A 17,883-nucleotide genomic window follows, 5' to 3' on the forward strand; every position below is an offset into this window, starting at 1 on the left:
ACACGCCTTTAATTCCAGCACTCGGGAGGCAGAGGCAGGCAGATCTCTGTGAGTTCAAGACTAGACCAGGCCTGGTCTACTGAGTGAGTTCCAGGACAGTGTCCAGAACAATACAGAGAAACCCTGTCTCAAAAAACAAAAAAAAAAACAAAAACAAAAACAAAAACAAAAAAAAAAAGAGCAAGGGAACATTTATACAAGTGTTTTTTTGTTTTTTTTTTTGGGTAAGACCACTAAAACCTATCATGATTGCTCCAACCTTATGATGTCATTAGTACAAAGTATCTTTCCTGAAAAGGCTCCAATTTCAAATACCATTAGAAAGTAAATTATGTTTCCCAGAACACAAACTTTAGAAAACATATTCAAACTATAGTAGTTTTAAATATCCAGAACTTTTATAGATTATACTCTATGCATGTATATACATTACTTCAGTGTTATCCATGTGTCAAGAGTTTTTTTTTTAAATTTCTTTGCCTGTTGAAATGCATTTAATTTGCTGCCCTTTGTGGTATGCACCATTATTTTCATTTTATAGATAATAGAACTAAGATTGAGAGAGCAGATGATTTGGCAAAGTTATGTTGCTAATATATGATAATCAGACTGTATATACTGGCTAGTCTTACTACTAAGAACCAGCCTGTACATTTTAGCTACTATGGTAGACATATAGACTATATTTTATCTGAGACAAACATTTGATACATATTATAGCATTCAAATTCATTATTGAGTAGTAGTGTCACAGATACTGATTTTAAAAATAACGTAAGACAACAAGACTACAGATGTTCATCAGTTATGTGTAGTACTTACCTGTTGCTGGGATACAACACCATGACCCAAAGCAATTTGTGGTAGAAAGACTTAGTTTTGGTTTACAGTTATAGAGAGATAAGAATCCTTCATGGCTGGGAGGCATGTCAGCAAGCACCAGGAATGGGGACAGGAGCAGGAAGCTGAGAGATCATATCTTCAGATTCAAGCAGGAGTAGAAAACGAGCTAGCTGAAGTGGCACAAGGCTTTTAACTCTCAGAGCCCTCCACCAGTGACATTCTTCCTTCAGCAAGGCCACACTTGGTAAACCTCTCTAGTCAGCACCACCAACTGGTTACCAAGTGTTCAAATATCTGAGCCTGTGGGGGACATTTTCATTCCAACAACTACAGGGAGGAAGAGGAAGAAAAGGGAAACAGAGCAAAACAAAACAAAAATAACAACAAAAAATAAACTTACCAAAACAAAGACTTAAATTTAAGCTTTTTGAAATTCCTTACACAAAATAATTTTTAAGTCTTATTCCATGTTCCCTATGAACCTGAGGATCCATTTATCTCAGAGCAGTGACTTACAGTGGCAGTTAGTCTCAATGTAAACACTGTGATGATTTCAGTAGAAATTTTATTATCTTGTCTTGTTAAAAGAGGAAAATAAAGGAGATATTTTAAATGTTAATAAATGATTTAAGTTTTAATCTGTCCATTCTATTTAGAATACTTTAGAAGTCCCTACCAATTCTAAAGTGGAGATGCATTTTCTTTCTTTTTTTTTTTAATATTTATTTGTTGTGTATACAGCCTTCTGTCAACAGGTATCAGATCTCATTCAAGGTGGTTGTGAGCCACCATGTGGTTGCCGGGAATTGAACTCAGGACCTTTGGAAGAACAATCAGTGCTCTTAACCACTGAGCCATCTCTCCAGCCCCGAGATGCATTTTCTTACTATATTGTCTTTCAGTTTAGGACCCTTTAAAAACTATTGCCTATGATCTTCTAGATGTTATTTGTAAATTTCTAAAATTTGTACATTTTTTATGCATATAATGATGGTGAAACTGTTTCACATTGTCCTCTGAAGGAGCAAAAATCACCATAATCATTTGGACCACAATTAATTAAGACACTTGCAAAATAATTTGTTAACTTTCTTTCAACTCTCATTACCTACAATATTTTCATCCAGAAAACTGATATTTTAGTTAATATGTAGCAACCTAGAAAATACAGTAACTAAAAAAAATCAAGTGAGACAATTCATTTGTCGTGGGATTACATAGTCTGAGTATAAATCAGCTCATCACTATTGTGCTTTCATCTGGAATTTAGGGTTAAAGGAAGTTTTTGAAGAATATTGAGGAGACATATTTCACTAGAAAGAGGATGTCCTGAAGTCTTGAGCCTTCTGAAACTTAACTGTTATAATTCCATTTTCTTTATGAGCTACTCTGAAGTTTTAAAATCAGACGTTTTGAAAACGTCATTGCTTGCCTTACGGACTAGCAATAATCCAAACGCCAACAGATGTAAACCCCTGCTGCAAATGGAGTAGCACAGCAACTTCCTGTTTGCAAGTCAGCATTGGTGCAGTTTGCTGATGTGTCTCTCTCTTTTCTGTCATTGTCTTTGTGACGTAGCAAGGGTGAGTAGCTAGGAAAGAGTATGTAGCAGCCTGTAAGTCACTTGCTGGTCTTATAAGAAAAAAAAAGTGCCTCTCTCTGTCCTAGATTCTTATTTATTATTTGCAACAATATTAGACACATCTATCTGTCTGTCTGTCTATCTATCTATCTATCTATCTATCTATCTATCTATCTATCTATCTATCTATCTGTCTATGGTTTTTCAAGACAGGATTTCTCTCTGTAGCCCTGACTACTATTCTTATCTATCTATCTATCTATCTATCTATCTATCTATCTATCTATCTATCTATCTATGGTTTTTCAAGACAGGGTTTCTCTATGTAGCCCTGACTATTCTGGAACTTACTCTGTAGATCAGGCTGGCCTGGAACTCAGACATCTGCCTGCCTCTGCCTCCAGAGTATTGCCCATGTTAAGCACTATTTTTAATCTTTATTTTATGAATGATACAGCTGAGGTTCAGAGAGGTAGAGCACATATCCTTGCTTCCTTTTTTTTTTTTTTTTTGAGAGAGGTTTCTTTAATATGTAGCCCTGGCTGTCCTGGAACTCACTGTGTAGACTAGGCTGGCCTCAAATTCACAGAGATCTGCCTGCCTTTGCTTTGAGCTCTGAGACTAAAGTGTGCTCCACCATGCCTGAGTAACCACCTAATCTTAAGACACATAGGTAAATGCAGAAGTGTATAGCAAGGGTTAGTAGTGGTTATAGGTGGGTAAATAAATTAATGCTGGAGACTTTTTTCAAATGTTCAAATTAATCAAACTAATATGTATAACTTGTAATCAAGATAGGAACAAGGTCTAAAAAGGAAGTAGACAAGAATTAAATGAGAATATTAAAAGCCATTCTTTTCAAACGTTTTACTTTGGTTTCCTGTGTGCCATCCTGTGTTTATAAAGGGAGTCAATATGCATTCATTACTTTAGACTCCATCTTTTCAGGATAAGATGTCCATATGCTTATGCTGATACTCGTGTGAACTGGGCCTTCCAGCCAGAGAACTCAGTTAAGGACCGAAGAGCCCAAGAATAATTTAATTATCAATTTAGAGGAAAAAGCCACTACAAACAAGCTGTAAATCTCAGCAGTTTCCAGAAGGAGGGAGATGGAGAGAAGGAAGAAGAAAGCCATGCTGCTTGAGTTAAGGAGTCTGAAAGCTGGCATGATCAGTGATAAACGTTGACAAGCAGCTGTCTGACAGAAAATGAGAAACTTCAGAGACTGAAAACGCCCAGAGAGTTAAGGTTAATACATCCAGGGGCTGGTCACTATCTGAAAGAAAAAGAGACTGAGGGAATGGGTATGCTTTTCCCTTCCCTTGTCTTAGCATTTTTTCAAGTAAATCAAATTTCCTGTGGCATGGATTCCTGGCCAGGTGATTGACAGGCTTAGCTGGATTGCCTCTTAAAGGAGACAATACTATATAATGGTCTAATCTTTAGAACAGATCAGAATGTCATGGTCTCCACCCAGGGCCAGAGGTATTTTATTCTTTTGACCAGGAGACCCGAGAATGGCAAAGCTGGTATGTTTACCTTTTCAGAGTTACCAGGGAAACAGGAAGTACAATGCAAAGCTTACTTTGAGGGAGGATAGATTCCTCAAAGCTAAGTCTATCCTTAAGACTTACAGCATAAGACTGGAGAGATGAATTCATCTAGCTCTTGGCTTAGGAGTTTGAATTTTATGGAACAGTATGTGTAGAGATTAAAGCAAAACCGTATTTTTGCGAATCTTAAATGTTTTAATGTATATCAGGGAAGGTAAAGTATGAAAGCCTACACAAAAGAGGATGCCATTGATGAGTAGCTAGAAAAGGAATGGTTGAAGGCCTGATAAGATTAGTGAGACTGAATGGAGTGAGAGAACAGTTACTAAAAATGTTAGGACATACAGTATTTCGAATTTTGTGAATCAGGAGAAAATGCCCAAAAGAATTCCTTGAAATTTCATCAGGTTCTAATCTGAGTATCTGGGGATGTACTGTTAACAGTAGGAGAAACAATTCTAATGAGTCATTGGAACTATAACTTTTAAAAAAGGACAAAGAGAAATTGTTTATCATCTAGCTATAATGTATCATGTAGCTACAGTAACATATTTACTGATATACAGAACTTGTTTTCTTTTCTTTCACTAGTGCTTCAGGCTAGACCGTAGTAGAGGCTGTGTGAGAGTTAATATAGACCCATTACAATTTGTTGAGTGCAAGTTAACATAGACCCATTACAGTTTGTTGTGTGCGAGGTAACATAGACCCATTACAATTTGTTGTGTATGAGTTAACATAGACCCATTACAATTTGTTGTGTGTGAGTTAGCATAGACCCATTACAGTTCGTTGCATTTTCCTCTTGGTTGCACCTTTGTGGCACTAAGGATCAAACCGTGGCCCTGTGTTTACTGAGCTTTTGTTCTACTATTAAGCTAATCACTGTCCACGAGGATCATTTTTTTTTAACTTAAAAATTCCTTTTAGGTTTTAATTTGGAGGTTGAATAGTTTGGTATAGCTGATTACATGTATCAAATGTAATCTACCGATTAATATTGTATGAGTTTGCTCCATTGAACTGTCTCCTGTTACCAGAGATTTCAGACCATGGTTGGCTGGTTGTATTGCTAAGGGCCTGAGATGAGGCAAGACTGGTGGAACAGAGCTGATGAATTCATGCTAACCCAGAAGCAGAGCATTTGGAGGAGCCAATGACAAGATACAGTCATTAACAACATGCCTCCAGTGACCTATTTCTCCGTCTAGGCCCCATCGCTGAAAAATTTGGCCACCTCCAATAATGCCATCAAATTATGAAACTGTTAATAGATTAATCCATTTATTAGGTCAAGACTCATAATTTCAACACACGAGGCTTTGGGAGATACTTTATGTCCAAGTCATAATATATCAAAAACTATATGAAGTAAAAAAGAAAGAAAGAAAGAAAGAAAGAAAGAAATTTTGGAGACCATTGGGAAAGTAGTTAAAATGAGAGATGTCAGATATCTAATTCAGACAAGACTGTATAAAGAAGTTTATGATAGTTGCCATGTACATTTGACAGACTATAGTATATTTTGTTTATATAGCTTCAAATCAGCAAACTAAATCTTGTGGGCAGATGTCACTTTTTTGTTTCATAATGAAGACTATTCTAATGAATGACTCTGTAAAGTAAATCATTTTTTATTTTGCTACTACTAGAGATTGAATTGGTCTAGCTCTCTGCCACTGAGATACGTACCCCAGCAAAAATTGTCTTTAGGTGTGGTGAATTATCTTTAAAGAGCTGCATTTTATTTGCTTAGGCTTCTGCGTGGTAGGTATGGGTAGAATAATCTTCAAGACAACATGGAATATGACTATGTAGAGGCACCTATTCCAGCTTCCATTTGGGAAACGTTTAGTCTTATCATATTGAGAGCTCTTCAAAGACCTTCATGTTGTATAAATATCAACTTAAGGAGCAATGAGTTGAGCAAGGCACGTGCTTCATTAAGCATCTAAAGATATTGAGCTTTAAGATGTTAACAGATACCAAATGGTGTTTTTTTTTTTTCCATACTAGAATCTACATTTAAATTATTTGGGTTTTTTTTAAATATGACTTCAACTTTAGATTTTTTTTGCAAAATTATTCTAGTTAGGAAAGCTCAAAGTGATGACTGACTTCTATATACGAGTATGAGTGGTTGGTTGGTGTCTCTCTCTCTCTCTCTCCCCCCCCTCTCTCTCTGTGTGTAGAGTTGGGGGTGCACATACATGTGTGCATACATGGAGGCCATAGGTCATGTCCAGCTCCATCTATTGGCTTATTCTGTTAAAACAGGGCTTCTCACTGAGTCTGGAACTCAGGTGACTGCCAGCAAGCCCAGGAAATCATTTCTCCCTCACCCCCAGCTCTGGGGTTATAGGCATGCATTCCATCATGCCCAGCTTTTTAAATGGGCTCTTGGGATTTGAACTCTGGTCCTTATGCTTTTGCAACAAGTGCTTCCCAGCACCATGACTTTTTGATCAGAGTTTTTCATTACTTTCATTCTTTGTTGAAGATTATAAAAGTAGTGAATCCTTAAGTTATCTGTTCAGGCCTAAAGTGTTTCTGACTCTTCCCCATAATACAGTACATAAATATTCATAATCAGAGTATCATGGTACTGTATCTTAAGAAACATTTGTTGACAGAATGCTCAGTGCTGTATAAATAATGACAATAATATGCATTCCATTTCTAGTTTTCTCTACTTAGGTATTTTAATTTTCATACTTTTGACATTTAAACAAAAGCTGTATATGGACTATGAAAATTTGTTAACAAAAATTAGTGATGGTTTGCCAGTTGAACATAATTCATTTAGTATATTTCTTTTCCACTTTCAAAGATAGTTGATTTTATTTTCAGATTGATACCATGAGATAACAATACAGGACACTTTTCCTTACCTCTCAGTCATGTGCATTCACGCAGAACTAATGCTTTAAGTTTATCTGCATTTTAAAACTTAAAAGTTGGAAACGTTTCCCATAACAATGTGCTTTTACATCACTTCTGTAAGGTGGTTGAAGACTACGCTGGACGATGGCAGGTCCCCTTGCCACAGCTCCAGGTTCTGCAGACTGCACTTTGCTGTTTCACGTCAGCCAGCGCATCGTTCCCAGATGAATGTGAGCACGTACAGTATGTTCTGAGTAGTCTTGCTGTGTAAGTACTCTTTACTTCTTATCAACACATTTTTGGTTTGATGTATTTGCTTTTGGTGTTATCTTCTGAGGAAGAAATGTTTCCTAATGTCTTACTTCAAAAAGAATTGCCATGTCCAAAAAGAAACAAAAAAAAGAGCAACATTTAAGAACAATTTTTCTTGTATTGGGTGAAGTGGATCTGTGGTACACACATTCTTCTGGTCATTGCATTGGGTTTTAATTCTCCAGGTGACTGTGGAAGATTCCAATGTAAGTTTTAGAGTATGGTAATTAGCAGAGAGGGACCTAAAAAACTTCCAGAAAGAGTTTAGGAAACTCCCAGTTTTAAAAATCTCATAGGTAACATTGAATTAAAATTATAAACTGGGCTTTGTGTTAGGAATTAGCTGTCTTAGTAGAGTGGTAGTTGAAGTTTCTCCTTCAGAGTCCATGATTTTACTTACCCTGAATTGTTAGCTAGGTGTCCATTACTATGCATGATTTCCCTCTTGTTGAGTTGGTCATAAGGGCAATTAGAGAGCTGTATTGCCACCAAAGTGTGTGATGTGGTTCATAGCTGGGTGAGTACTATGGTTGATTTCCTTCCTTTGAAAGCTTGCATGGCACCTTCTGTTACTATGAAAGCTTATCCCCAGGGAAGAAACATTCAAATCATTTCAGGCTCAGGGAGCCTTTAGGCCACGTGTCTGAAGTGTATGGTGGTCTTCAGAAAGAGAAACTTACCTTCTAATTCTGGGGCAACCAGGGACAATAGCAATAGTCTCTAATGTTTTGGGAGTGTCTTGCACAATCCTATGTAACAACTCATACTCACATATAGCAAAGGAATCAGTCATTATTTTGAGCTTTCTTAACTAGAATAGTTATTAATTCTCTTCTCCTGTATTGAGATGTAGCACAATTTCTAATAGGTCTTAATAATAAAAACTCACAGTCAGGTATATTGGGGTCAGTGCTGAAGATCAGAGAGAAGCAAAGTGACCAGCTACTAGAGAGTTCTTACCTTTACCAGTGCTCAGAACAAAGAGGCATCCTGTCCTCAGACTGCATCTCTCTCTTGTCTCCACCTGCCTTATATTCCTCTCTCTGCCAAGCCATATCACTCCTGCCTCCACCTCCTTAGTGCTGGGATTAAAGGTGTGTCACTCCAAGTACTGAGATGACCTTTGTGTGAGGTCTGTTTCTCTTTTAGACTGGATCAATTTTGTGTAGCCCATGATGGCCTTGAAGTATCAGACATCTATCTGCTTCTGTCTCCTGAGTGTTGTTATTTTTTTTTATTTTTTTATTTTTTTAAAAGATTTATTTATCACATACACAGTGTTCTGCCTACATGCCAGAGGAGGGCACCAGATTGAACTGTAGATGGTTGTGAGCCACCATGTGGTTGCTGGGAATTGAACTCAGGACCCCTGGAAGAGCAGTCAGTGCTCTTAACCTCTGAGCCATCTCTCCAGCCCCCTGAGTGTTGTTATTAAAGGTGTGTACCACCACTGCCTGGCCTCTATGGCTAACTAGTGTGCATTCTGATCTTCAGGCAAGCTTTATTTGTTAGATTATAAACAAAATATCACTACATTGAGTTGTTTTAGATGGTCTTTAGCTATTGGAGGGAGCATTGTCAGCCTAGATGAGGAAATTTCATTTAAACTATATTATATACAGACTTATATATATTTTATCTTTTCTTAGATAGTTAATAATATGTTTTTTTTAGACATCCTTACTGTTATTATATCCTCACTACCTCCTGTATTTATCCTACTCCCTACTTAGAGCCTACCTTCCCATTATTTTTTTCTCTTTTCTTTTATTTAAATTAGAAACAAACTTGTTTTACATGTCAATCCCAGTTCCCTCTCCTCCCATGCCCCCAACCAACCCCCTATCCCATTCCCTTTTTGCTCCCCAGGGAGGGTGAGGCCTTCCATGGGGGATCTTCAAAGTCTTGTCATGTCGTTTGGAACAGTGCCTAGGCCTTCCCCCCTGTGTTTAGACTGAGAGAATATCCCCCTATGTGGAATGAACTCCCAAACTCCATTAGTATATTGAAGATAAATACTGATCCACTGCCAGAGGCCCCATAGGTTGCCCAGGTCTCCTAATTGACACCCATGATCAGGGTGTCTGGGTTGGTCCTATGCTGGTCTGGGGTCCTATCAGTCTGGGGTCCATGAGCTCACCTTGTTCAGGTCAGCTGTTTCTGTGGGTTTCTCCAGCCTGGGCTTGAACCTTTTGCTCATCATTCCTCCCTCTCTGCAACTAGATTCCAGAGTTCAGCTGTGGGTGTTAAACTATGTTCCCTGGGTGTGATTGCACTAGTTTGCAATCCCAGCATTTATTTTGTGGAGGCAGAAGCATCAGAAGTTCAAGGTAATTGCTGCCTATATAGGGTGTTTGAGGCCAGCATAGGTTATATGAAACCCCCCCCCAAAAAAAGAATCAGAAAGCTTTTGACAGAATCAGAATTTAACACCCTTCAGGATAAAGGTAGTGGAGAGATCAGGGATATAAGAAATACACCTAAACACAATAAAAGTAATTTACAGCAAGCCAACAAACATCATCAAATTAAATGGAAAGAAACTCAAAAGAATTCCATTAAAATCAAGAATAAGACAAGGCTGTTCATTCTCTCCATATCTATTCAATATAGTATTTGAAGTTCTAGTTTGTGCAGTCACACAACAAAAGGAAATCAAAGGGATACAAATTGGAAAGGAAGAACATAACTATTCGAAAATGATATGATTATAAATAAGTGACCTCAAAACTTCTACCAGGAACTCCTTACGGCTGATAAACACCTTCAGTGACATGACAGGATATAAGATTAACTAAAAAAAAAACAAAAAAAAAAACAAAAAACCAACCAACCAAACAAACAAAAAACCAGTAGTGCTCTTATATAGAAATGATAAACAGGATGAGAAAGAAATCAGAGAAACATCACCCTTTACCATAGCCACAAATAAAATATATTGGCGTAACTCTAATCAAACAAGTGAGAGACCTGTATAACAAGAACTAAGTCTCTAAAGAAAGAAATCAAAGAAGATATCAGACAATGGAAAGATCTTCCATGCTTTTGGATAGGTAGGATCAACATAATAAAAATGGCAGTCTACAGATTCAGTGGAATCCCACACAAAATCCCAACACAATTCTTCATAGACCTTGAAAGGACTATACTCAACTTCATATGGAAAAACACAAAACCCAGAATAGCCAAAATAACCTTGTACAATAAAGGAGCTTCAGGAGGCATCACCATCCCTGACTTCAAACTCTGTTATCGAGCTATAGTTCTGAAAACAGCCTGGTACTGGCAAAAACATAGACAGGTAGACCAATGGAATCGAATTGAAAACTGTGATATTAACCCACAAACCTATGAACACCTGATTTTTGACAAAGAATCCAAAACTGTACAATGGAAAAAAGAAAGCGTCTTCAACAAATGGTGCTGGCATAACTGGATGTCAACATGTAGAAGATTGCAAATTGATCCATATCTATTGCCATGAATAAAACTCAAGTCCAAGTAGATTAAAAACCTCAACATAAATCCAGCTACATTGAACCGGATAGAAGAGAAAGTGGGAAGTACCCTTGTACACATTGGCACAGGAGACCACTTACTAAATATAAAACTAGTAGCACAGATACAGGGAGCAACAATTAATACATGGGACCTCCTGAAACTGAGAAGCTTCTGTAAGGCAAAGCACACAGTCAGCAAGACAAAATGGCAGTCTACAGAATGGGAAAAGATCTTCACCAACCTCACATCTGACAGAGGGCTGATCTCCAAGATACATAAACAGCTCAAGAAACCAGACATCAAAATACCAAAGTAATGCAATTAAAAAATGAGAGACAGAGCTAAATAGAATTCTCAACAGAAGAATCTCAAATGGCTGAAAGATATTTAAGAAATTGCTTAAGATCCTTAGCAATCAGGGAAATGCATATCAAAATGACTCTGAGATATCATCTTACCTGTCAGAATTGCCAAGATCAAAAATACTGAGGACAGCGTATGTTGGAGAGGATGTGGAGTAAGGGGAATACTCCTCCACTGATGGTGGGAGTGCAAACTTGTACAGTCACTTTGGAAATCAGTATGGTTGTTTGTCAGAAAATTGGGAATTCATCTACCTCAAGACTCAGTGATACCACTCTCGGGCACATACCTAAAGGATGCTCACTCATACCACAAGGACACTTGCTCAACTATGTTCATAGCAACATTATTCTCAATGGAACCCGGAAACAACCTAGATGTCCCTCAACCAAAGAATGGAAAAGAAAGTGGTACATTTATACAATAGAGTATTACTCAGCTGTAAAAAACAATGACATCATGAAATCTGCAGTCAAATAGATGGAACTAGGAAAAAAGAAATCCTGAGTGAGGTAACCCAGACTCAAAAAAAGAGACAAGGTATGTACTCACTTGTAAGTGAATACTAGATGTAAAGCAAAGGATAATCAGACTACAGACCACAGCTCCAGAGAAGCTAGATACCAAGGAGGACCCTCAGAAGGATACATTGATCACCCTGGGAAAGGGAATTAAATGAGATCTCTTGGGGAAACTGGAGGTGAGTGGACTGTGTAGATGGGAGGGGATGGGGAATGAGAACTTGAGGGGTCTTATTGAGGGAGGGATGGAGTGGGAGAACAATGAAAGAGATATCTTGATAGAATGAGCATTATGGGGTTAGGGAGAAACCTGGTGCTAAACAAATTCCTAGGAATCCACAGGGGTGACTACAGCTAAGACTCCTAGCAATAGTGGAGATGAACTGCTTTCCCCTGTAGTCAGATTGGTGAATACCCCATGTAACATGTAGTCTTCCTGCCAGCCGCCTGGGTCCTGTTGCCGCTTTAACCCCCAAATAACACACGAGACACTATATTGACCATTTGCTTTAAGCAGTTTCCTATTGGCTAGCTCTGACTTAATTATTAACTCATAGCTGCTAATCTAAGTATTTCCATGTGATCTTCTATTAGTGGAGATAGGGTCTAGACCTCTTACTCTCTGGCTTCCCATATTGTGACTGTGCCTCTGTTTCCCAGAATCCTCCTCTACTCCTAGTCCCACTTATCTTGCTTCCCTATTGGCCAACAGTGCTTTATTAACATATACACAGAAGGACTTTCCCATCAACCCCAACTATCATCATAGATCCAGTTCTTGATGGAACCAGATGCAGAGATCCACAACAAAGCACCAGGCAGAGCTCTGTGAATCCAGTCAAAGAGAGGGAGTAGGGAATATACGAGCAAAGGAGGTCAAGACCATGAAGGGGAAATCTACAGAGACAGCTGAACCAAGCTCATGGGAACTCATGATCTCTAGACCTACAACTCTGGAGCCTCCATGGGACCAAACTAGGCACTCCATATGTGGGAGACAGTTGTAAAGCTTGGGCTGTCTGAGGGGCCCATGGCGGTAGGACCAGCATCTAGCCCTGGTGCATGAGCTAACTTGTTGAAGCTCATTCCCTATGAGGGGATACCATGCCCAGCCTTAATGCAGTGGGGAGAGGCTTGGTCCTGCCTTAACTAAATGGGCCAGGCTTTGCTGAGTCCCCATGGGAAGCCTCACCCTTTGGGAAGAGTGGATGGGGGTGATCTGAGAGGGGAGGTGGGGTGGTTGGAGGAGGGGTGGGAAGGAGAACTGTGGTTGAAATGTAAAATGAAAAAACAACAGAGGAGTAGATAAGAAGGGCAGAGGGGAGGTGGGGGAGAGGAACTTGGAGGAGATGAGAGGGGAAACTGCAGTAGAGATGTAAAATAAGGAAATGATGAAAAAGAGTCAAATGTTATATAAGATAGAGAATGCTGGGTGAAAGAATTAGCTATTTCAACTGCTTATTAAGTAGGGCTGTTTTTAAAAGGAAAAGTTTATTATTGGAATTTACTATAATAGAACAGAGAACTGTATTTTCCATACTTGAAGAAAAATAGAGAAATAGAAAAATAATTGTTCCATTAAAATAGCAAGTTTGTGATGATGGTATTTTAGTTTTCTAAAATAACCAGAAAATAACCAGAAAATTATACAAGTTCAAAACTGTTCTTTATTTCTTGTAAAGCTCTGTGTTTTGTTCTTAGCTCAAGGTTGGAAACAAGTAAGTCTTATTCTAAAAATCTTGCCAAGTTATACTATTATGTAATTGTAATTTTGCGATAATTGCAGTGTATAATGAGGGGGCATAGTAAAGGTTTTACCTGGTCTTGTATTTTCTGGGAAACCTACTGGTTGAGTTAACACTTACTGACTTCTGAAAGAATGAGAAGAATTACTAGGTGAGGCAGCAGAAGAGGCTCCAGTAGCCACATAAAGGTACTGATACAGGAAGTCAGAACATTCACAGAATTCATTATAGTTTCTGTTTTTTTTTTTTTTCCCCCAAGATGGGTTTTCTCTGTATTGCTTTTGGAGACTGTCCTGGAACTTGCTCTGTGGACCAGGCTGCTTATGAACTCACAAAGATCCACGTGCCTCTGTCTCTCGAGTACTGGGGTTAAAGGTATGCGCCACCAATGCCTGGCTGTAGTTTCTCTTTGAAGACTTCTTTTTAATAGTTTATACCACATGTGTATAACTTTTATTCAGTTGAAAAACATATATGAGCTATGTTTTATATGCATGTAATTATATGCATATATATGCTATATAAATATGTAGGCTACTATATTTTATATATGACCATCTTTACAAAATTCTCTACTAATATGATATGTCTCTGGGAAGACAGCCCATCTTTAGGTTATACATTTGAACTATGGCTTTTAAAGGGATTTTTACAGAGAATGAAAATGAAATCTCTTTTTATTCACCTGAGTATTTTTCAAATGTTTTAGAAATGAAGAGCCATGTAGCAACTTATTTTAAATAAGCAACCAAAATATGCCTGGCTTTACTGGGGGTTTACTTCTTTTGTAAGCTGTATTTTATAAAGAAATGAAAGTTTTATATATATATATATATATATATATATATATATATATATATATATTTGGATTAAGGTATACCTCAAAAATTTATTCTTGGTAGATAAGGAAACTGAGGCTGGAGAAGTTTGGAGACTTGCAAATTTCAGGTAGCTAGTTATGACTTTTTCTCTTGTAAAATGATTAAACACAATCCCTCCTCCCTCCCCTCCCTACCCCCCCCACTTCCTTTTATTGAAAATAGATTCTTTTGCTCTAGTTTCCCCTTGCTCCTCTCCTAACCCCTCTCCACTTCCCTCTCAGATCCACTCCCCCTTCGTTTCCCTTCATAAAAGAGCAGGCCTCCAAGAGACAACAGCCAAACAGGGCAAAACAAGATAAGGTGAAAGCGCTCTAAATGAGGTCGGACAAGGCAACCCAGTAGGAAGAAAAGTCTCATGAGCAAGCAAAAGAGTCAGAAATATATGTGTATCAAAGATATTCGATGCTGTATGGAAAACAATATATTTATTTACCAGAGAGAGAGAGAGAGTCGCACAAACCATGGCTGGCTTCCAGGAGAAAAAAGGGGAGTTCCTTTTCCTTTCACTTCCTTTTATATCTACCTGTGTCAGTTTACATGTCCCCACCCTCATGGGCGGATAGCTTTGTGGGGTTCACTCCTACATATGTGCTTTCACTGTTAGGAAGAAACACCAAGCTAACAACCAAAGCACACACAGAGGCCATGGTGCAGACCCTTGCAGGCCCCATACTTGCCTCTTCAGTCTGTGGGCCATGTTCTCCTGGTGCCATCAATCCCCTCTGACTCTTATAGGCTTTACCCCCCTCTTCTGTGTGGCTCCTTATCTCCAAGGGGAGGAACCTGAGGGAGACCTCCAATTAGACTTTCTGTACATGATATGTGGCTCTGGGTTTCTCACCTACCCCCGTCTGTTGTTGGAGAAAGCCTCTTTGATAATGACTGGACAAGGTACCGATCTGTTATAGCAGTGATTCCTAACTTTTAGAGGTAAAACACAATGGCATATGAAACTCAGATAACTACCAGTTTTTTTCTCAATATATGTTTTTATTTAAATTAGAAACATGCATGCTTCACATGTCAATCCCCGCTCCCTCTCCCACCCCTCCTCCTTTGTCCCTCCACCAGCTCCTGCCCTCAGGTCCCAGCCCAATCCCCACCTCATTCCCCAGGGAGGGTGAGGCCCTCCTTGGGGGGATCTCCAGAGTCTGTCATTTCATCCAGGGCAGGACCTAGGCCCTTCCCCATGTGTCCAGGCTGAGAGAGCATTCCTCCATGTGGAATGGGCTCCCAAAGATCATTTGTATGCCATGGTGAACACTGATATACTACCCAAGGCCCCAGTGATTTCTGTGGCCTCCTCACAGACACTACATTCATAGAATCTGGATCAGTCCCCTGGTGGTCTCTTAGCCGTCAATCTGGGGTACAAGAGTTCCCCCTTGTCCGGTCAGCTGTCTTTGTGGGTTTCACCAGCATGGTCTTGACCCTATTCCTCATAACTCCTCCATCTCTGTCACGGGGGTTCAGATCAGTTTTTAGCTGTGGGTATCTGTCTCTGCTTACATCAGTCACTGGGTGAAGGTTCTAGGATGGCATATAAAGTAGTCATCAACCTTATCATGGGGGGTGGTTATTAGTGTAGTCTCTCTGCTATTGCTTAGTTTGCCAGTTGGTGTTATCCTTGTAGATCTCTGGAAATCTAACTAGTGTCAGCTCTCTCCTCAAACCTATAATGACTCTCATCCTGCTCTCCTCTATTCTTACTCCAACTCAACCTTCCTGCTACCCCATGTCTTCTTTTCCCCTCCTCTTGTCTCCCTCTGTTTTTCCCAATTCCCTCTTTCCCCCACCCCCATGTTCTCAATCTGCTCAGGAAATCGTGCCTCTTTCCCCTTCTCTGGGTTATCATGCATATCTCTTGGGAACCTCCCTGTTTCCCAGACTCACTGACACTGGGACTGTAGGCTGACACTTCCCAGGTCCATGTCTAAAATTCATAGATGAGTGAGTACATACCATGTTTGTGTTTCTGTGACTGGGTTACGCCACTCAGGATGGTTTCTTCTAGTGCCATCCATTTGTCTGCAAATCTCAGGATTCCATTATTTTTTTCTGTTGAATAGTACTCCATTATGTAAATGTACCACATTTTCTCTATCCACTCTTTGATTGAGGGGCATCTAGGTTGCTTCCAGGATCTAGCTATTACAAATAATGCTGCTATGAACATAGTGGAGCAGATGCCCTTGTTGTATGAATTTGCCTCCTTTGGATATATGCCTAAGAGTAGAATTGCTGGGTCTTGTGGTAGACTGAGTACCATTTTCCTGAGGAATCTCCATACTGATTTCCACAGTGGCTGTACAAGTTGGCACTCCCACCAGCATTGGAGTAGTGTTCCCCTTTCTCCATATCCTCTCCAGCATAAACTGTCCTTGGTGTTTTTGATCTTAGCCATATTGACAGGAGTAAGATGATATCTCAGGGTCATTTTGATTTGCATTTTCCTAATGGCTAAGGATGTTGAGCACTTTCTTAAAGTGTCTCTCAGCCATTTTAGCCTCCTCTATTGAGAATTCTCTATTTAGTTCTGTAGCCCACTTTTTAATTGGATCCTTTGGTGTTTTGGAGACTTGCTTCTTGAGTTCTTTGTAAATTTTGGAAACCAGCCCTTTGTCAGATGTGGAGTTAGTGAATATCTTTTCCCAATATGTGGGCTGCCTTTTTGTCTTGCTGACTGTGTCCTTTGCCTTACAGAAGCTTCTCAGTTTCAGGAGGTCCCATTTATTAATTGTTGATCTCACTGTCTGTGCTACTGGTGTTATGCTCAGGAAGCTGTCTCCTGTGCCAGTTCATTCAAGGGTACCACCCACTTTCTCTTCTAAGAGGTTCAGTGTGGCTGGATTTATGTTGAGGTCTTTGATCCATTTGGACTTAAGCTTTGTGCCTGGCAATAGACATGGATCAATCCGCATTCTTCTACATGCCAGCATCGAGTTATGTCAGCACCATTTGTTGAAGATGCTATCTTTTTTCCATTGTATAATTTTAGCTTCTTTGTCAAAGATCAGATGTTCATAGGTTTGTGGATTACTCAGGGTGTTTAATTCGATTCCATTGGTCTACCTGTCTATTTTTGTGGCAATACCAAGCTCTTTTCAGGACTATAGAACCTGAAGTCAGAAATGGTGATGCCTCCAGGTGTTGCTTTGTTGAGCAGGGTTGTCTTGGCTATCCTGGGTTTTTTGTTTTTCCATATAAAGTTGGGAATTTTTCTTTCAAGGTCTATGAAGAATTGTGCTGGGATTTTGATGGGGATTGCATTGAGTCTGTAGATTGCTTTTGGCAGGATTGCCATTTTTACTACATTGATCCTACCTATCCAAGAGCATGGGAGATCTTTCCATTTTTTTCTGGTGTCTTCTTTAAAGACTCAAAGTTTTTGCGATACAGGTCTTTCACTTGTTTGGTTAGTGCTATCCCAAGGTATTTTATGTATCATGTGTGTGGCAATTGTAAAGGGTGATGTTTCTCTGATTTCTTTCTCAGCCCTGGTGGAATTTTTCGGTTCACTTATGTAAACTATCATATCATCTACAAACAGTGAAAGTTTGACCTCTTCCTTTCCAATTTCTCTTTATATATATGTATATATATAGTTTTTATTTTTCAATTTAAATTTAAATTAGAAACAAAGTTGCTTCACATGTCAATTCCAGGTCCCTCTCCATTTTCCTCCCCTCCTCCTGT

At 39.1% G+C, this 17,883-nt stretch overlaps 1 protein-coding gene across 1 annotated transcript in view; it reads left to right on the forward strand.

Moving 5' to 3' along the window:
• Znf654 (zinc finger protein 654) overlaps positions 1 to 17,883 on the forward strand; it is a 60,861-nt gene that overhangs the window by 10,342 nt on the left and 32,636 nt on the right. Inside the window, exon 2 of the mRNA XM_005076764.4 lies at positions 6,986 to 7,131. Coding sequence (XP_005076821.2) covers positions 6,986 to 7,131 — 146 coding nt within the window. The remainder of the gene's footprint in view (positions 1 to 6,985; positions 7,132 to 17,883) is intronic.

This window comes from Mesocricetus auratus, unplaced genomic scaffold (assembly GCF_017639785.1).
Source record: "Mesocricetus auratus isolate SY011 unplaced genomic scaffold, BCM_Maur_2.0 Super-Scaffold_100008, whole genome shotgun sequence".
In the NCBI taxonomy this organism is placed as follows: Eukaryota; Metazoa; Chordata; class Mammalia; order Rodentia; family Cricetidae; genus Mesocricetus; species Mesocricetus auratus.